This window comes from Myotis myotis, unplaced genomic scaffold (genome assembly GCF_014108235.1).
Source record: "Myotis myotis isolate mMyoMyo1 unplaced genomic scaffold, mMyoMyo1.p scaffold_m19_p_34, whole genome shotgun sequence".
Taxonomy (NCBI): Eukaryota; Metazoa; Chordata; class Mammalia; order Chiroptera; family Vespertilionidae; genus Myotis; species Myotis myotis.
Window position 1 is genome coordinate 2164127 of NW_023416340.1, and position 18978 is coordinate 2183104.

At 54.4% G+C, this 18978-nt stretch overlaps 1 protein-coding gene across 4 annotated transcripts; it reads left to right on the forward strand.

Moving 5' to 3' along the window:
* The first annotated feature begins 184 nt into the window (after positions 1-184).
* Positions 185-18968, forward strand: RSPH6A (radial spoke head 6 homolog A). 4 transcript variants are annotated; one of them, XM_036302911.1, is made up of 7 exons: positions 185-846; positions 3768-4005; positions 10259-11023; positions 12170-12314; positions 12997-13114; positions 15980-16244; positions 18833-18968. In XM_036302911.1, the coding sequence occupies exons 1-6, from the start codon at positions 263-265 to the stop codon at positions 16215-16217; spliced, it is 2088 nt and encodes a 695-aa protein (XP_036158804.1). In that variant the 5' UTR covers positions 185-262; the 3' UTR covers positions 16218-16244; positions 18833-18968. The 4 variants fall into 4 exon arrangements, with proteins under 4 accessions (XP_036158804.1, XP_036158805.1, XP_036158803.1 ...); XM_036302912.1 differs by lacking the exon at positions 18833-18968 and adding an exon at positions 13593-13684 and having other exon boundaries at positions 15980-16086; XM_036302910.1 differs by lacking the exon at positions 18833-18968 and having other exon boundaries at positions 15980-16362.
* Positions 18969-18978: the final 10 nt, after the last annotated feature.

Below are 18978 nucleotides of genomic sequence, written 5' to 3' on the forward strand. Positions count from 1 at the left end.
TTTGCCTTTCAAAAAAAATAATTAAAAAAAAAAAGGATCGTGGGTCTGGGGCGCGGTTGTCGTCTCTCCGCTCAGCACCTCAGCCACGGGCCCCGCGGGCGGCTGGGGACACCCCCACCCCCACCCCCACCCCCACCCCACCCCACCCCCCGGGCTGCGCCTGCGCGGACGCCCGCCCCGCCCTCCTGGGAAACCGGCAGCTACCGGGCGTGTGCGCGGGCGGCAACCGGCCGGCCGGTCCGCACGCCTCCCTCCGCGGACGATGGGGGACCCGCCGCCCGACCCCGAGCAGCCGCCGCCCGGCAGCTCCCAGGGCTCCGAGCCGCGGCGCAGCGGGGAGGCCCCCTTCGTCCAGTTCTCGCTGCCCCCGGAGGCGCCGCCGGCGCAGCTCGCAGCCCCGAGGGGCAGCCAGGAGGGGCCGGCGGGCCAGGGCTGGGCGCCGGGGGCCGGCCTGGGCCCCGACGAGGAGCCGGGGGGCAGCGCGGAGTACCTGCTCTCGGACGCCCAGCGCCAGGCCTACCTGGACGAGGACGGGCTGGAGGCCGAGCTCCTGGAGCAGCTGCAGCAGGGCCGGGGCAGCCTCCTCCAGCAGCTGGAGGCGGCCTTCCAGGACCCCCAGCCCGACGCCGCGGGCCAGTTCGCGTACCGGAGAGAGGACCAGCCGTTCGGCGAGGAGGCCCCGCACGGGCCCTACGCGAGCGAAGACCCTTCCCTCCAGTTCTCGCCCTCCGAGCTGGGCTTCCTGCCCTTTGACATGGAGGTGTCGGAGCCGGAGCCCCGGGAGCTGGCCGTGCAGAACGCCAAGGCCTACCTGCTGCAGACCAGCATCCGCTGCGACCTGAGCCTGTGAGAGGGCGCCCCGAGCGGGGAGGGACGGGCCCGGCGGGGAGCGGCCCGCCAAGACCCCCCTCAGGCTCCGGGGGCTCCCCAGCCCGGGGATTGCTCCGGAGCCGTCGGACTCGGACTAAATACTAACAGTAGCTGGAAAGCCAATCGTTACTCACCAGGCTTTGGGCCAGCCCTGCACACGTTGCCCTTCGTGCTCACAGCTGAGATGGGCACCTCCACTGTCCCTATTTTAGAGGCGGAATCAGACACAGAAATGAGGGCCCGCGTCCCAGATAACACAGCTCCAATGTGGCAGAGCCGGGATTCCCGCTCAGATGATTGGGGGGCGGGAGCTGGGGGGGAAGGGGCTGCTATTTACTAAACTTTCCTGCTGGAGGAAGGCACTAGCCAAGGCCACTTGTCTGTAGTCATACGCATCCTCAGCCCCCTTCCCCATGACCTCCTCATGAAGCTCACATTCTAGTGGGAGAACGGACGATGAGTACAATGCATGGGAAGGTGGGAAAATAAGGCAGGATGCGGGGAGAGGGAGCGCACGGTGAAGAGCCTAAGGTCAGGGAAGGCCTCGCTGAGCAGCCAGCGTGGTCAGTGACCTGAGCATGGTGAGGGAGAGCACCTTGCCAACCACCAAGCGTGTGGGACACAGCAAGTCTGAAGGCTTTAAGGGTGGCTGTGTTTGAGGCGCAGCGAGGAAGCTGGTGTGACTAGAGCCAGGGGAGGAGATGAGGTTGCAGAAGTCACAGGATTAAATATAACTCAGCCCCCTGCCTGCTCTCGAAACTTCATCTCCTAGAGCAGAGGTTCTCCACCTGTGGGTCGCCACCCCTTTGGGGGTCGAACGGCCCTTTCACAGGGGTCGCCGAAGACCATCGGAAAACACAGATATAATTACATATCGTTTTTGTGATTAATCACTATGCTTTCATTAGGTTCAATTTGTAACAATGAAATTGGGGGTCACCACAACATGAGGAACTGTATGAAAGGGTCGCGGCATTAGGAAGGTTGAGAACCACTAGAGTCAGTCAGAATCAACCAGTCGCACTTCCCCAGCAGTTCCCAGCCCCCTAGAGCTTCAAGTTCCCTTATCGAAAAGCCCTGGCCAGATGCTGACCTCTCCTTACCCTTCCAAATGGATGGCCCTCCACCACCCCCAAGACGTTGCCAAAGGGTTTCCACACCACAGGCGTTCGGATAGACACGCTGTGGAAGCAAACCAGTCGGTCCTGGTGTTAAGTCCTGGCTGTGCTACCAAATACAACTAGACCTCACATTTCCTAAGCCGTAGTTTCCTTATCTGGAGGGTGCGGACCATCATTGTTCCTCCTATGACTGCGGTGAGAATTCAACACTGCTCTCAGGCGCCCAACTTACTGCCTGACTTGGTGACTGGAAACCATTGCCATACGGTTATCACTCCGGCCTCCGCTCCTACCACAGCCCTTCGCCCTCACTCCCCTCCAGCCACTCCGACCTCCTCTGTGTTCCTTCCACACGCTAGGCACAGCCTCAGCTCTAGGCCTTTGCACGGCATTCCCAATCACATCATCTATGAACCATGACAGCTTTGCCTCTTCCTTTTCAATACTTCTCTTTTTCATGTCAGATTGCATTGGCTGAAGCCTCCAGTGCAGAATTAAATAGAAGTGAAAGCAGGCATCCCCAATCGATTAGTGGAAAGCACTATAGTCTTTTGTCATGTTTGGTGTGTGCTGTAGGTTACTTGTAGCTATCCTTTACAAGACTATTTAAAATTTGCCTTCTGTTCTTGGTTTCCTAGGTTTTTATTTTATTTTTTTAAATATATTTTATTGATTTTTTACAGAGAGGAAGGGAGAGGGATAGAGAGTTAGAAACATCGATGAGAGAGAAACATCGATCAGCTGCCTCCTGCACACTCCCCACTGGGGATGTGCCCGCAACCAAGGTACATGCCCTTGACCGGGAACGAACCCGGGACCTTTCGGTCCGCAGGCCGACGCTCTATCCACTGAGCCACACCGGTGAGGGCAATTTCCTAGGTTCTTAAAAATCATGAATGGGTGTTGAATTTTATCAAACAACTAGAGGCCCAGCGCATGAAATTCATGCACTTGGTGTGTGTGTGGGGGCGGGGGAGGTCCTCAGCCTGGCCTGTGCCCTCTTGCAGACCAGGAGCCCTCAGAGGACGTCCAGGGGGAGCGGACCTAAGTCGTCAGTCGGACATCCTTAGCGCTGCCGCGGAGGCGGGAGAGGCTCCTGCCACTGCTGCTGTGCTCTCCAGCTGTGAGCCCCGCTTCTGGCTGAGCGGCGCTCCCCCTGTGGGGGTGCACTGACCACCAGGGGGCAGCTCCTGCATTAAGTGTCTGCCCCCTGGTGGTCAGTGCACGTCATAGGGATCGGTCGTTCTGCTGTTCGGTTGATTTGCATATTAGCTTTTTATTATATAGGATTTCTCTGCACCTATTGAGGTGATCTTACAGAGCCCCTTTAACACACTGTCATGACGAGTTATAGTTTTTTCTATTTTTCTAACATCCGTCCAGTCTTACATCCCTGTCAATTCATCCAGTTTAACCATGGCGTGTCATCCTTTTGAGCAATTGCTGGATGCCCTTTTGCTTCGGATTTCAGCATCTCTTTTCTAAATGAGATCAGCATGGAATGATTTTCCTTCCTCCTGCTGAAAATTGCAAACCACCCCCTATCCCGGGCATTCCCAGTCCCATTCCCTGCTTTACTGTCTCCTTAGAAATGATCACCCCTGACAGTATGTATTTTGCATATTTGGTTAATGTCTGTCTCCATCATCAGAATGTCAGCTCCACCCCGTCAGGGATCTTGTCTCCTCTGCTGTGTCCCCGGGGCCAGGCCCAGGGCCAGGCATAGAGCAGTGAGCTGAGCGAGTCATGCCCCCCCTCCCCCCCCTCCGGAGGCAGGTATGAGCACCTGGTGAACATGCTGACCAAAATCCTGAACCAGCGCCCAGAGGACCCCTTGTCCATCCTGGAGTCGCTGAACCGCACCACACAGTTGGAGTGGTTCCACCCCAAGCTGGACTCGCTGCGGGATGACCCCGAGATGCAGCCCACCTACGAGATGGCCGAGAGGCAGAAGTCGCTGTTCGTCCGGGGCGGCGGCAGTGCTGAGGGCGAGCAGGAGATGGAGGAGGAGGTGGTGAGTGAGCCCGTGGGGAGGCGTGGCGGGTGAGTGGCGGCCCAGGCTTGGGCATCGCCTGTGCGGAAGCCTGGAAGTGAGGCAGCCTGTGGACTCCAGACATGCAGATGATCTCAGTTTAATGTGTGTGTGTCCAGGGGAGGGGCCGGGACCCTGTCACAGAGGGCGAAGGGGTACAGGCTTTCTCCCGAGGCCACTGGAAGCCCAGGAAAGGCTGGTCAGCCCTGCACTTTGGGAAGCTGACTCCAGCTGCCATGTGGAGGTGGAGGCTGGCCTCTCCCACCCTCCCTCACTCCTCCCTCCCCCAAAATTCCAGCTTTGCAGTGTTTTCTGTGAAACACTGCCTCCTGGGATCTCTCAGCACTGAATTGTCCCCTACCCCCTGGACTCGGTTTCCCCTTTTGTAAGTTGAGACCTGCTAGGAACTCTCCCACTGACTCATTTCCAGAACTGGATGACTGCCTAAAATTCGGGCGGAGTATTCTTTCACTCGTTCAAGAAACATTTGTTGAGGACTCTCTGTTTATGATCACTCTGACGCCTCTTACGCCCTCTGCGAAGACCTTCAGGAGTGTTGGCTCCTTTCAACCCTGAAACAACCCGCAAGGCAACTGCTACTTATTATGTTCGTACTAGAGGCCCAGTGCACAATTGGGGCCGGGGAGGGATGCAGGAGGTTGGCCAGCTGGGGAAGGACCGCAAGAGGGCTCCAGGGCATGTCCAGCCCATCTAGCCCAGTCCCGATCAGCCAGACCCCAGCAGCAAACTAACCTACCGGTCGGAACATCTGGCCCCTGGTGGTCAGTGTGTGTCATAGCTAACAGTTGAATGGTGGAACGGTTGATTAGGCTTTTATATGTATAGATAGAGTTGTAGAAGAAGGACTTGGGCTCAGAGGGAACCAGGAAGGCAAGACCTTGGCCTCCAAAGCCGTGCTAAGCTCTGCCCGGACTGCAGATGCGGTGTGTCTGTGCTGGCTTCTGAGATGCTAGGATTCTGGTGAGAGTGGGGTGGGCTGGTGAGAGAACCAGGAACAACAATCTGGCAAAGAAATGAGCCCTGGTGAGCAGAGTGCACTTGGGAATACAAGTTTTAGGCACAAAGGGGGACAGTTTAGTTTTATTTGAGAATATAGTTTTGCATTTCAAATCAACAGTCTCTCCTGGGGAGCCCCCACCCCCTTAGAACTGCACCTTCGGTCCTACACACCCCAACCCCACACACAATCAAGTCCTTTAAGGCCCCGCCTCCTTAGAATGCTTTACCCCTAGAGGCTCCGCCTCCTTATAACTTTGTGGCTTTTGAAGCTCCGCCCCATTGAATTTCAATCTCTTGGGAGGGTCTGCCCCTTAGAACTTGGAGTTAGAGTTCTTCTTTCTTCTTTTTTTTTAATTGATTTCAGAGAGGAAGGGAGAGGGAAAGAGAAATAGAAACATCAGTGATGAGAGGGAATCATTGATTGGCTGCCTCCTGCATGACGGGATCGTGCCCACAACCTGGGCATGTGCCCTTGACCCGAATCAAACCCAGGACACTTCAGTCCACAGGCGGATGTCCTATCCACTGAACCAAATGGGCTAGGCTGGAAGGAACTGGAGTTCTTTTTTTTTTAAAATATATTTTTATTGATTTCGGAGAGGAAGGGAGAGGGAGAGAGAGATAGAAACATCCATGATGAGAGAGAATCATGGATCGGCTGCCTCCTGCATGTCCCCCACTGGGGATCGAGCCCACAACCCGGGCATGTGCCCTTGACCGGAATCGAACCTGGGACCTTTCAGTTCGAAGGCCGACACTCTATCCACTGAGCCAACCCAGCTAGGGTAGGAACTGGAGTTCGTAATGTGAGGCCTGCAGAAGGGCAAAATGTGGAAGTTTGTGGTCTGTGCAGGCTTCTTGGAAGAGACTCAAAGAAATTGATGACTCGGCATTTTATATATATCTATTCTGTCTGATGGGAGGAAGGGCTCTCACCCTCTCGTTTTCTGTTTCTTTCCGTGGCTAGCCATGACTCCCCTGCTGAGAAATGCCGCCTCGGCCATGGGTGTTTACCTGTGCAGGACGCTCGGTCCGTTTCTGGACTCACTAGGCCAGCGGTTCTCAACCTGTGGGTCGCGACCCCTTTGGCGGTCGAACGACCCTTTCAAGGGGTCGCCTCAGACCATCCTGCATATCAGATATTTACATGACGATTCATAACAGCAGCAACATGACAGTGATGAAGTAGCAACGAAAATAATTTTATGGTTGGGTCACAACGTGAGGAACTGTATTTAAAGGGCCAGAAGGTTGAGAACCGCTGCTCTAGTCTGTGCCTTCGCACTCTGGCCGGCTTCCTGCTTGCTGTGGTCAGCGCCGCAGAGCAGGGCTGGCTGTTCGGGAGCCTGAGGCTCTCGTCACTGTGGCCTCTGATGTGAAAAGTTCCTATTTCCACGTTTACAATCTTAGACTAGCTCTAGTACAGTGATGGCGAACCTATGACACGCGTGTCAACTCATTTTTTTGGTTGATTCTTCTTTGTTAAATGGCATTTAAATATATAAAATGAATATCAAAAATATAAGTCTTTGTTTTACTATGGTTGCAAATATCAAAAAACTTCTATATGTGACACAGCACCAGAGTTAAGTTAGGGTTTTTCAAAATGCTGACACGCCGAGCTCAAAAGGTTCGCCATCACTGCTCTAGTATTATGGTGTCACAGCCCAAACACTAACACCTTCCTCTTCTTGCTGGGCGTACAGGTCACGTTAAGACAGGAAGCGGGTGATGTCGCAGAAATGGAGATATGTGGCTGAGATGAGATACAGGCTTTCCTCACACCTGAGAGTCAGGTTGCAAGCAGTCCTGGGCTGGCAAGGTGGCTCCCAGCAAAGGGGCACTGAGGGCTGGCTGTCTCCTCCCCTCACCCCTGCCCTCCCGCCCCGAAAGGAGCAGTGTGCAGGGGGGAGCAGCAGAGCCTGATCTGTCCTTCGGGGGCAGTTGACCACTCTTGCTCCAATCAGCAGTGGCCGGAAGGGCAGGGTGAGACCGTTTAGATGTGGTTGTGTTGTAGGCAGTGGAAGCCCCACCAGGTGTGAGACCAGTGGGGTGGGACCAGACCTGGGTTCTGGCTAGGAAAGAATTCAGAGCCAAGACTCAAACTATAAGAGAACATTTACAGCCCTGGCTGGTTTGGCTCAGTGGATAGAGCGTCGGCCTGCGGACTGAAGGGTCCCAGGTTCGATTCCAGTACCTTGGTTGCGGGCACGTCCCCAGTAGGGGGTGTGCAGGAGGCAGCTGATCGATGCTTCTAACTCTCTATCCCTCTTCCTTCCTCTCTGTAAAAAATCAATTAAAATATATATTTTTTTAAAAAAGAACATTTACATATAAAATCACAGAGGGAGAGAGAGTAATTCGTAGAAGAAATGGGCTGAGGAGAGGATTATGGAGGCAAAGGATGGGCCCTTGGAGCTGGGGGCTGAGTGGGGAGGGGGATGGGAAAGACACTGGTGTGCTCCCAGGCGGGAGAGCGAACTGAGCCCTCCCTCTGAAGGGTTTACAGGGTGGAGATTTTTTTTTTTTAATATTTTATTGATTTTTTACAGAGCGGAAGGGGGAGGGATAGAGAGTTAGAAACATCGATGAGAGAGAAACATCGATCAGCTGCCTCCTGCACACTCCCTACTGGAGATGTGCCCGCAACCAAGGTACATGCCCTTGACCGGAATCGAACCTGGGACCTTTCAGTCCCCAGGCCGACGCTCTATCCACTGAGCCAAACCAGTTAGGACCAGGGTGGAGATTTTAGAAGAGGTCCCAGGGAAATATCTGTTTTTTAAAAAATACATTTTTATTGATTTCAGAGAGGAAGGAAGAGGGAGGGAGAGATAGAAACATTAATGATGAGAGAGAATCATTGATCGGTTGCCTCCTGCACACCCCACACTGGGGATTGAGCCCGCAACCCAGGCATGTGCCCTGACCAGGAATGGAACCGTGACCTCCTGGTTCATAGGTCGATGCTTAACCACTGAGCCACTCCAGCTGGGCTTGGTCCTGTTTTTTTCTTTCTGTAAACTGGCCGCCATCGTCCCTCCATGCAGAGAGCCAGCCGCTTCACATTTACACACTTAGGTGTCTCACCTCCAGCCACACGGAGAGGTTGACCGCCGGTTGGTTCCCTGTTGCTGCTGGAACCAATCACCACAAACTTAGTTAGCTTAAGACAACCTCCTGTACCCGCTTACAGTGCTGGCGGTCAGTGAACTGGGCTTCACTGGGCTAAATTCAAGGTGAAGGCAAGGGTTGCCTTCCTCACGGAGGCTCCTGGGAGAATCTGTTTCCCTGGCTTTTCCTTCCTTCCTCGTCTTCAGCGCCAGCAGGGGGCATCTTCAAATCTCTTACCCTGACCTCTGCTCTGCCATCGCCTTGTCAACCTCTCCTGCCTCCTCCTTTCTCTTATCAAGACCCTTGTGGCCCTAACCGGTTTGGCTCAGTGGATAGAGCGTCAGCCTGCGGACTGAAGGGTCCCAGGTTCGATTCCAGTCAAGGGTATGTACCTTGGTTGCGGGCACATCCCCAGTAGGGGGCGTGCAGAAGGCAGCTGATCAATGCTTCTCTCTCATCAATGTTTCTAACTCTCTATCCCTCTCCCTTCCTCTCTGTAAAAAAATCAATAAAATGTATATTTTAAAAAAAAGACCCTTGTGACTTCCTGGGGCCAACCCTGATAACCAGGCAATCTCTCCATCCCAAGACCCCCCATTTGATCACACCGGCATGTCCCTTTAAAAAAAAAAAAAAAAAAAATTTTATTGATTTTAGAGAGGAAGGGAGAGGGAGAGAGGGAGAGAGAGATAGAAACATCAGTGATGAGAGAGAATCATCGATCGGCTGCCTCCTGCACGCCCCCCACTGGGGATCGAGCCCACAACCCGGGCACGTGCCCTTGACCAGAATCGAACCCGGGACCCTTCAGTCCGCAGGCCGATGCTCTATCCACTGAGCCAAACAGGCTAGGGCTGCACGCCCCTTTTGCCATGTAAGCTCACGTGTTCACAGGCCCCAGGAGCAGGACACGGACTTTTTGGTGCGATCATTATTCCGCCCACCCAGCACACCCCCTCGCTCCATCCTGGCAAGGGAGCCGCTGTCTCCCTGACCGGGGCTGTGTGTCCCCCGCTCAGTTGGGCTGGCCAGGGCCGAGGGCAGGTGGTGCCGACTCCTGAGCATCAGCTTTGTTCTCTGACACGTTAGTGCGCACGCTAGTCTGGACCTCGTGCTCATTGGGTCTTTAATAAAGATTTCTGGACTGACTGAACGAAGAAATATCGGGACAGCCTTGTGGCCGAACGGATATGGGGCAATTGGGCCGAAACCTCCCTGTAGTCTAATCCCAGCCCTTGACTTTCTTGTTCTTACTCCCTTTCTGCTCTCTCTCTCTCTCTCGTCCTGAACAAAGCAGACGGTGAAAAAGGAGGCAGTGAGGGCAAGATTTGTCACCGCCATCCTCCAACATCACTGATTCCTGGGTTCAAGACCTGCCTCTTAATTTGCTGTGTGATTTGGGGGTGTCTCTTAAAAGTGCATTTAGTTGCAAGTACAGTGGGGCCTTGACTGACGAGTTTAATTCGTTCCGTGACGGAGCTCGTAACTCAAATGACTCGGATGTCAAATCAAAAGTGAACGAGTGAGACACGTGATGCTGGGCTGATGTTGTGGCGTTCACCGTGACGTTCGCTGCGCCAACTAGCGGTGGGGTATCTGAAGCTGGCTCGTAACCCGAATTTTAGCTCGCAACTCAAAGCAAAAAATCGGCCGAGAGACGGCTCGTATCTGGAAAAACCCGTTAGTCGGGACACTCGTAAGTCAAGGCCCCACTGTAACAGTAAACATGGCCAGCAGTGGGGAGGTGAGGCGGCTCACCGAGGACCAGGCCGTTTCCACCTTGTCAGCTCCAGCACCATGAGGGCGTAAGACATGAGTTGCCTCATGGTCCCAATATAGCTGCTGCAACTCCAGCTCTCACATCCCACTCCAGGCAGGAACGAGAGGGAACGATGAAGAAAGAAAGGACTTTTTCTTAGTGTGATTTTGCCTTTTCCCTCAAGGGACATCCTCCCCAAGGACGTGCCCCGCTTCTAAATGCCAGAGGGCGGCAGGAGTGGCTGGGTTACCCAGTACTTGGGCTCTCTGGCCTCCAGGAGAGTCAGGCCAGGGAGCAGAGTTCCAGCTCCCTTCCCTCTGCCCTCCACCCTCCCCTCTGCAGGTAGACACGGCCGTGCCCAACGTCATGGAGTCAGCCTTCTACTTCGAACAGGGTGGCGTGGGCCTGAGTTCCGACGAGAGTTTCCGCCTCTTCCTGGCCCTGAGGCAGCTGGTAGAGCAGCAGCCCATCCACACCTGTCGCTTCTGGGGCAAAATTCTGGGGCTCAAGCGCAGCTACCTGGTGGCCGAGGTGGAGTTCCGGGAGGGCGAGGAGGAGGTGGAGGAGGAGGAGGTGGAGGAGCTGACCGAGAGCGGCGAGGTCATGGACGCCCACGGCGAGGAGGAGGGCGAGGAGGACGAGGACAAGGTCGCCGACGTCATCCCCAAGCCGCTCTGGAAGCCACCGCCTGTCATCCCCAAGGAGGAGAGCCGCTCGGGCACCAACAAGTACCTGTACTTCGTGTGCAATGAGCCGGGCCGGCCGTGGACCAGGCTGCCACACGTCACGCCCAGCCAGATCGCGCAGGCCCGCAAGATCAAGAAGTTCTTCACCGGCTACCTGGACGCGCCCGTCATCAGCTACCCGCCCTTCCCGGGCAACGAGGCCAACTACCTGCGGGCCCAGATCGCGCGCATCTCGTCGGCCACGCACATCAGCCCCCTGGGCTTCTACCAGTTCAACGAGGAGGAGGGCGACGAGGAGGAGGAGGGCGGTGCAGGGCGAGACTCCTTCGAGGAGAACCCGGACTTTGAGGGCATCCCCGTGTTTGAGCTGGTGGACTCCATGGCCAACTGGGTGCACCACATGCAGCACATCCTTCCGCAGGTGAGAACCCGGCCCCCACCTGTCCCAGAACCGGGGGCTCAGGTGTGACTCCCCCGTAATATCAGGGTCAATAGCTCTCTGCTGGCCATGGTGCTGAGCCCTCCTTCATTCATTCACTCATCCACCCGTTCCTCATGCACTCGTTCACTCAAAGGTAAGTCAGAATCCTTTGGGGCCAGAGGCATCTTGGAGTTCTGAATTTTTCAGGTTTTAGAAAGGTCACGGCATGTCCCATGAAGCGTGCGACACCTCAGGCACGGCTGGGGCTGCAGCCGTGCTCAAAGGCCTCATCGCTCTTTCTGCAGCAAAACTGCCCGGCCTCCCTCCCGCCACTCAGGTCAGGGGCGCTGCCAAATGACTCAGGACAGACTTCTGGTTCTCAGAGCTTTTCGGGTTTTAGCGTTGGTTGTGGATAAGAGGTTGCGGACCTGCATTTATTGAATGCCTGTGTGTCTGAACTTTATGCCCATGTATTTACTCATTCAAGGAAACACTGGCTATAGGCTTAGGATCATTCATTCATTCATTCAATAAATATTTATTGATTCCACAAGGTTTTAATAAATCCAAATAACTCCTCTGGAGATCCGTACAGCTCTCATTGCCACCTCACAGTTGATGAAACTGAACTCTGCAATATACTGTGCACTTGGGTTCATTCATCCCTTCAGCAAACACTTACCAGCTCTTCAGTATCTCGTGTAGCCCAACAGCAATCCAATGGGAGAGGCATCTATAACACCCCCATTTCACAGCTGGGAAAACCGAAGCTTATGCGGGCTGCCCAATGTCGGCTCCACAGGGCAGAGATTTGGGGTCTCTTTCCTCAAGGGTGCACCCCAGCACCTAGAGCAGAGCCTGTGTATAGTAGGTGCTCATTAAGTATCTGATGAATGAATGAATGAATGAATGAATGAATGCACAGATGAGGGCCACACAGCTCTCAAGAGGCAGGAGTCCCTACCTCAGTGCAACAGCTATCTGGGCCCATTTTCTGCCCCCAACTTATGTGACTAACCCTGTCCTCCTGCCCTTACCTGGGTCCCTGAGGACAGTCCCCAGGGTCCTGCCTGGCCCTGCACCGCCTCCCAGAGTGCAGGCTGTCCTCTGTCCCCCGGGTGCCGCCTGACTTTCCCCCACCTCCAGGGCCGCTGCACTTGGGTGAACCCTTTGCAGAAGAAGGAGGAGGAGGAGGAGCTGGGGGAGGAGGAAGAGAAGGCCGATGAGGGGATGGAGGAGGCGGAGCAGGAGATCGGGCCCCCTTTGCTGACGCCACTCTCAGAAGATGCAGGTAAGGGCTTCCTCACCTTGTGCCTCCAGCCGGAAGTGTGGGGGGGCAGGATGAGAAAGGGCCAAGCTAGAACATTGCAGAGTCATAAGCTGTTCTCTCACCTATAAAACGGACAACATGACAGGCTTCCTCCTGGGGTTACGGAAAGCAAGCGTCCACCTTGTGAGTTGTGTCTGGCGCACAGCAGGGCAGTGCCCACCTGGGGTGATGTGGGCTTGGGGAAAGAGAGAGAGAGAGAGAGGAGAGAGAGTTAGGGGGGCCTTCCCAGAAGAGGAGGAGCTTAGACGGGATTTTGGAAGAAGGGACAGTCATCGCCTGAGGTTGGGGCCTCAGGCACCTGGAGGAAGCAGGCAGGGGGGGCTGAGATGGGAGTGGGCGTGGACAGAGCCCACGTGAGCCCTGCACTGCCCTGTGCCCTCTGGTCCAAACCAATGGCCCCTGGAGGGAGAATGGCAGCCGCTGGCCCAGATTAGTACCTCCCTTCCGGGTGCAGCCACCGAGGCTCCGACAGACGGCATGGCTCCCTGGGGCGCACGGGAAGAGGGTGGTCCCGAGCAGGGTTCCAGCGCTGAAGCCACCACAGTTCCCTCCACACCCCTCTTCACCCCGTCCCGCCCCTCCCTGGGCGTGGGCAGCCAGCAGTGGAGCCTCTGACCTCCTGGTGCTCTCCACGTCCCCACAGAGATCATGCACATGCCACCCTGGACCGCCCGCCTGTCCTGCTCCCTCTGCCCGCAGTACTCCGTGGCGATCGTGCGCTCCAACCTCTGGCCGGGGGCCTATGCCTTCGCCGTCGGCAAGTAGGTCTCCTCCTCCTAGTCTCCCAGCAGAGGGCGCCCCACCAGGCCGGGGTGGGCAGAGATTGGGAGGGAAGCCCCCCTTCAGGAAGACCCCAAGGCTGAGCCCCTCACTCTGCTTCCAGGGGTTCCACTGGCCTAAATGAGAAATCCCAGACCCAGAGGGAAGCCCCTCGGATAAGAGAACGGGGGACCAGAGAGGGGGAGGGGCTGGCCCCAGGGAACACAGCATGTGCAGGACTCAAACTTGGATCTCTGGTCCCCTGGCCCAGGCTTCCCTGCTGTGGGCGTGACAGCCGACGGGACTCAGGGAGGCCCTGACAAGCACAATCTCCTCCCTGGGGGAGCTAACTGCTCCCCTGGGCCCCGTGGCCAGTTCTTCCCATTTGAAGGGTCTTCCTTCTCTGGGCCACAAGTCTTCCCCGCCAGTTGCTCCCCAAGATTTTTAGGCCGAAATCACTTTTGCATCTTCCCACCGCAGCTGCACACTCCCACCAGCCTCTCAGCCCCTCTTACCAGGCGCATCCCAGCCTTTCTGACCAGCCACTAGAGGGCGCCACCTGCGGCCACAGGGTGAGCGTACTTACCAGGTCTGTCCACCAGATGGCACGGCGATTTTTCACAGATTCTCCTTTTCTATTCGCTACCATGACACACAGTCGAGGTGGGAATTCATGTCATCTTGATACTTTAACCACATGCTTGGCAATTATTATTTTTCCTCCTCCAGAAGCAGGGAAGAGGCACGCTTGCTTTCGCCAGCACACTTCTGGCCACACCCTAGTTTGCCAATATCCCTCTGAAAACAAAAGATCGAAATTGGGAGCGCCAGTCACCCATCCACCCTATATCCCCTAACCACTTATCTGTCCCGCCCACCACCCAGTCATTCATCCATCCAGGCATCCATCCACTCATCTATCCATCCATTCATCCATCCTTTTTTTTTTTTTCACTATGAAAGACTTGAATACCACTGTTTGCCAGCTGTGTGCTGGGCCCCAGGTCCTTTGTTGGAAAGGCAGACATGGATACTGCCCTGGGAGCAGACACAGGAAACATGGATGTTAATTGTGTAGCATCTCTCACCCACCACTCACTCCTCCAGCAAACCCTCTCCCAAAATCCTGTTACAAACTAAGATGAGTACCACTAAGGAGGATGGAGTGACCAATGGAGGGACAGCTTTTATCTGTCACGCCTGGAAGGGATCAAGGAAGGATTCCTGAGGAAAGCAGCCTTGTTCTGAAATCTCTGGGGGAAGAAAGAAGTCATGGGGCGAGGGAGGTAGGCAGAAGGACAATCTGGACTAGAGTGTGTCACACTGAGTGCTGGGACCTGCTGGGGGGTCTGTTGAAGCTCAGGTCCTGTAGACATGGGTCTGGGGTGGAGGTCCGGACTCTGCCTTCCTAGCAAGCTCAGCCTCGGATCAGCAAGGCCAAAGTCGGACTGCTCCCATGACAACCTCTCCATCCCCATCTCTCCTGCTGTCTCTCTCTCTCTCCCTACTTCTCTCTGCCTCTCACCCTCTCTCTCAGTTTATTCTCCTCTTTGCTCCTCTTTCCTTCCCCAGTTAAAACTGGGGAGAGGTGAGCCGGCCGGGACCCGACCGATTCTGTCCTGTGTATCATCTCCTCCCCTTAGGGCGCAGGCCCCGCAGCAGGGATTCTTGTCAGCTTTGTCACTGCTAGCGAGGTCCCCACATCTAGACCAGTGCTTTCCATCATAGATGAAATAGGAGCCACATATGGCATTTTAAATTTCCCAGTAGCCTTACTTAAAAGGTAAAAATAGCCCTGGCCGGTTTGGCTCAATGGATAGAGCGTCGGCCTGTGGACTGAAGGGTCCCGGGTTTGATTCCTGTCAAGGGCATATGCCCGGGTTGTGGGCTTGATCCCCAGTCCAGGGCAAGCAGGAGGCAGCCAATCAATGATTCTCTCTCATCATTGATGTCTCAATCTCTTTCTCCCTTCCTCTCTTCGAAATCAATAAAAATATATATTTTTAAAAAGGTAAAAATAAACAGGCAACATTCATTTTAATATATTTTATTTAACCCCAAATACCCAAAATATTATTACAACATGAAATCAATAATGTAATAATGATTGACGAGCTATTTTACATTCTCCTCTTTCATACAAAGTCTTTGGAATCTGAGCTGAGTTTATATTTACAGCACATCTCAATCTGGACCTAAATTTTAATTGGAAACACTTGACCTATATCCACAGTTCACAACCTTTACAATTGCAAAAGTAGACTCCTGTACCCAAGTTGTCCCAGTCATACTTAGATGTTTCCAATACTGAATCGAGTATTGGCTTCATTGTTTTAATTTAAATGAATTAAAACTAAATAAAAATCCACTCCCCCCAACAACAGCAGAATACAGATTCTTCTCAAGTGCGCATGGAACATTCCCCAGGAGAGACCATATGCTAGGCCATGAGACAAGTCTTAATGGATTTGAAAGGATCAATCATAGAAAATAAGTTTTCTGACAACACTGGGATGCAATTAGAAATCAGTAACAGAAGGAAATTCACACACATGTAGAAATCGACACATTCCTGAGTCACCAATGGGTCATAGAAGAAATCACAAATGAAATTAGAAAAGTAAATAAATTTAGCAATTCAGTGTTTGGGGTGTACTAGCCACATTTCACGTGCGCAGTAGCCGCCGTTGGACACAGTCTGGCCCTTAATATCTGCACAGTATTTAAGGAACAAATGAACAGAACGGCCTAGTGGGCACGCTTCTCCCTACCCCACACAACTTTTCCATCCTGCTGACTCCCACCCTAACGACCTGTAGGCCGGGGCCTGGGAGGGAGGACTTCCCAGTATCTCACTGCCCCTCCAGGAAGTTTGAGAACGTGTACATCGGCTGGGGCCACAAGTACAGTCCAGACAACTTCAACCCGATGCTGCCACCGCCCATCCAGCAAGAGTACCCCAGCGGCCTGGAGATCATGGAGATGAGCGACCCCACGGTGGAGGAGGAGCAGGCCCTGAAGGCTGCCCAGGAGCAGGCCCTGGCGGCTGCGGAGGAAGAGGAAGAGGATGAGGAGGAAGATGAAGACGAGGACCCCGAGGACTGAGGCCTGACAGACCCCTCCCCCAACCAGGTAGATAGATAGATAGCGTGTTGTTCCTTATACATAGTTATGAGCTATTTTTTCACTGTTAGTTTGCTCTCTGCCCCTGGAAGGCAGCTGCTCTGAATGAAATGTTCCCATGGCATTACGACCCGGTCATTTATTCATTTGCTCACCAATCTGTTGGCACGACCTCTTTGTCGGGGCTCTCGGGCTCTGCTGGGAACACTGACACTGCTCTGCATAGTCTCTCCCCTCTGTTTCATTTACTCATTCATCTGGACATGAAATGCCTCTGTGAGCCTAGGCCTGTGTGCTCAGTTGGTGGGAGCGTTGTCCTGTGCTCCGAGGGTTCTATTTCCGGTCAGGGCACATACCTGGGTTGCAGGTTCGATGCCCGGAGGGGGCGAATACACAGGAGGCAACCAGGGAGGCAACCCACCGAGGTCTCTCTCCTTTCCCCTCTCTCTAAATGGGCATGTCCTTGGGTGAGGATTTAAATATTAAAAATAAAATAAAAAGCCTCCTGTCAGCTCAGTCTAGCCCAGGGGACACAGAGATGACCAAGCAGCCTCTGGTTTCTCACGGCTCTTACTCTACAGGGGAGATGGGAGCGTCCCAGGCAATGACAACCCAGATGGTGCTGCCCGGAGGACTGACAGAGCCCCTCAGCTGGCTCTTAAAGGGTCAGGAGCAGCCCTGGCTGGGTAGCTCTGTTGCTTAGAGCGTCAACCCGATATGCTAAGTTTGCAGGTTTGATCCCTGGTCAGGGCACATACAAGAATCAACCAATGAATGAATAAGTGAAACAACAAATCGATCTCTCTCTCCCTTCCTCTTTCCCAACTTAATAAAACAAAAGGGGGGGCCCTAACCGGTTTGCTCAGTGGATAGAGCATTGGCCTGCAGACTCAAGGGTCCCCCAGGTTCCATTCCGGTCAAGGACATGTACCTTGGTTGCGGACACATCCCCAGTAGGGGGTGTGCAGGAGGCAGCTGATCGATGTTTCTCTCTCATCGATGTTCTAACTCTCTATCCCTCTCCCTTCCTCTCTGTAAAAAATCAATAAAATATATTTTTTAAAAAAGGGGGGGGAGTGAATGACAGAGTGGGGAAGGGCATTCCAAGCAGAGGAACAGCGTGTGCAGAGGCCCAAGGGTAAGAGAGAAGGTGATGTACTGAGGTAGCTTCTCGAACCTCATTTTTGGGGACATGGGGTGAGGATTTAGTGGTGAGAGATGTGACAGGAAAGCAGTTGGCAGGAAATAGATCATCCAGGGCTTAACTTTGCCCTGAGAGCACTAGGGAGCCACAGATGGACTTTCAGCAGGGGAGGGCCTGGTCATGTTTGTGCTTCAGACATACCTCTCTAGATGCCACGGGGAGGATAGACAGGAGAGTGAGACAGGAGCCTGGGAGAGCAGAAATAAGGCTGGTTCAGGGCCCGGAGCAGGAGAGGAGCAGGTTGGACCATGGCTGTGCAGAAGAAGGGGCTGGAAACGAGGATTTTAGGTGACAGAATGCAAGACCTGAGGACAGGAAGCGGGGGGGGGGGGTGGGGGGGGGAAGGATTGTACAAATCTAGGCAGACACTCAGGTCTGGGGGGTGATAGTGCTGGCCCTAAGAATGGGTCACAGGAGAGGAGCAGGATTTGGAGTAAGATGTCAAGTTAGTTCATTGTAGGACTTATTGAGTGTGAGTGAGATGCCCCTGGGACATTTGGTGACCAATCTGGGAGGCCACTGAATAAGTGGGTCTCGGAATATCTGTGATGGGGCAGCGTGGCTTCAGCAGAAGTCAGGGGCACTGGCTACCTGTGGGCACGGCTGGGACCAGGAGGAGGTTTGGGGTGACTGGCAGATCATTGGAACACTGGGGAGCTTACGGGGCCCAGTGTAATATTGGAATCGAAGGTGGGTGTTGGAGGACCAAGTGAGATTGTTGAAGACAGTGAATCATGGAGATACATATTGGAGGTTGGTGGGAAGCATGGAGATGTTTGGGGTTGGTATTAATCAGTAGTGGGCCAGATGAAGTCCTCGAAGTATTTTTTTGTGTGTGTTTTTTTAACATTTTTTTAAAACGTATTTTTATTGATTTCAGAGAGGAAGGGAGAGGGAGAGAGAGATAGAAACATCAGTGATGAGAGAATCATTGATCGGCTGCCTCCTGCACGCCCCCCTCTGGGGACCGAGCCTGCAACCCAGGCATGTACCCTTGACCAGAATCGAACCCGGGACCCTTCAGTCCACGGGCCGACGCTCTATCCACTGAGCCAAACCAGCCAGGAAGTCCTCGGAGTTTTATGGAGACTTGAGATCAGTGAGGTTTGGGGGATCATCAGGGGTGCGGAGGAATGGCTGGCGAAGCTGTGGCCAGTGGGGGACAGGAGACGTCCGTGGGAAACACTGGAAGTCAGGAGGGTGTGTGTCGAGAGTCTCTGGAGACACTGGGGTCATCTGGGGTCATCTGTGAGGTCACAGGGAGGCCAGGGCAGGAAGGAGGCCTTCTCTGGAGGGTTTCTCCGTTGCTAGGCAAACGGTTCCCAGGGCGCCGTTGCTAGGGACCTGTTCTTTTTAAATACCACGCCCCTTCCCTGCGGCCCCGCCCCCGCAGCCAACCACTCGGTCGTCTCCGGCACGAAGGCCACGCCCACCTTCTCGCCCCGCCCGGAGACCCAGGACCGTTACCCGAGCGACAGCCGGGCTGGTCCCTCCTCCCGGCCCCGTTGCCAATCAAGGAGACGTCGTCGGGGCGACGAC

Bases quoted from the DNA above. Each gene is read 5' to 3' on its own strand.
- RSPH6A (XM_036302911.1), top strand. From the start codon at position 263: ATGGGGGACCCGCCGCCCGACCCCGAGCAGCCGCCGCCCGGCAGCTCC. The intron at 12,315-12,996 runs GTAAGGGCTTCC...ACGTCCCCACAG, and splicing joins GCCACTCTCAGAAGATGCAG to AGATCATGCACATGCCACCC. The intron at 13,115-15,979 runs GTAGGTCTCCTC...CTGCCCCTCCAG, and splicing joins TATGCCTTCGCCGTCGGCAA to GAAGTTTGAGAACGTGTACA.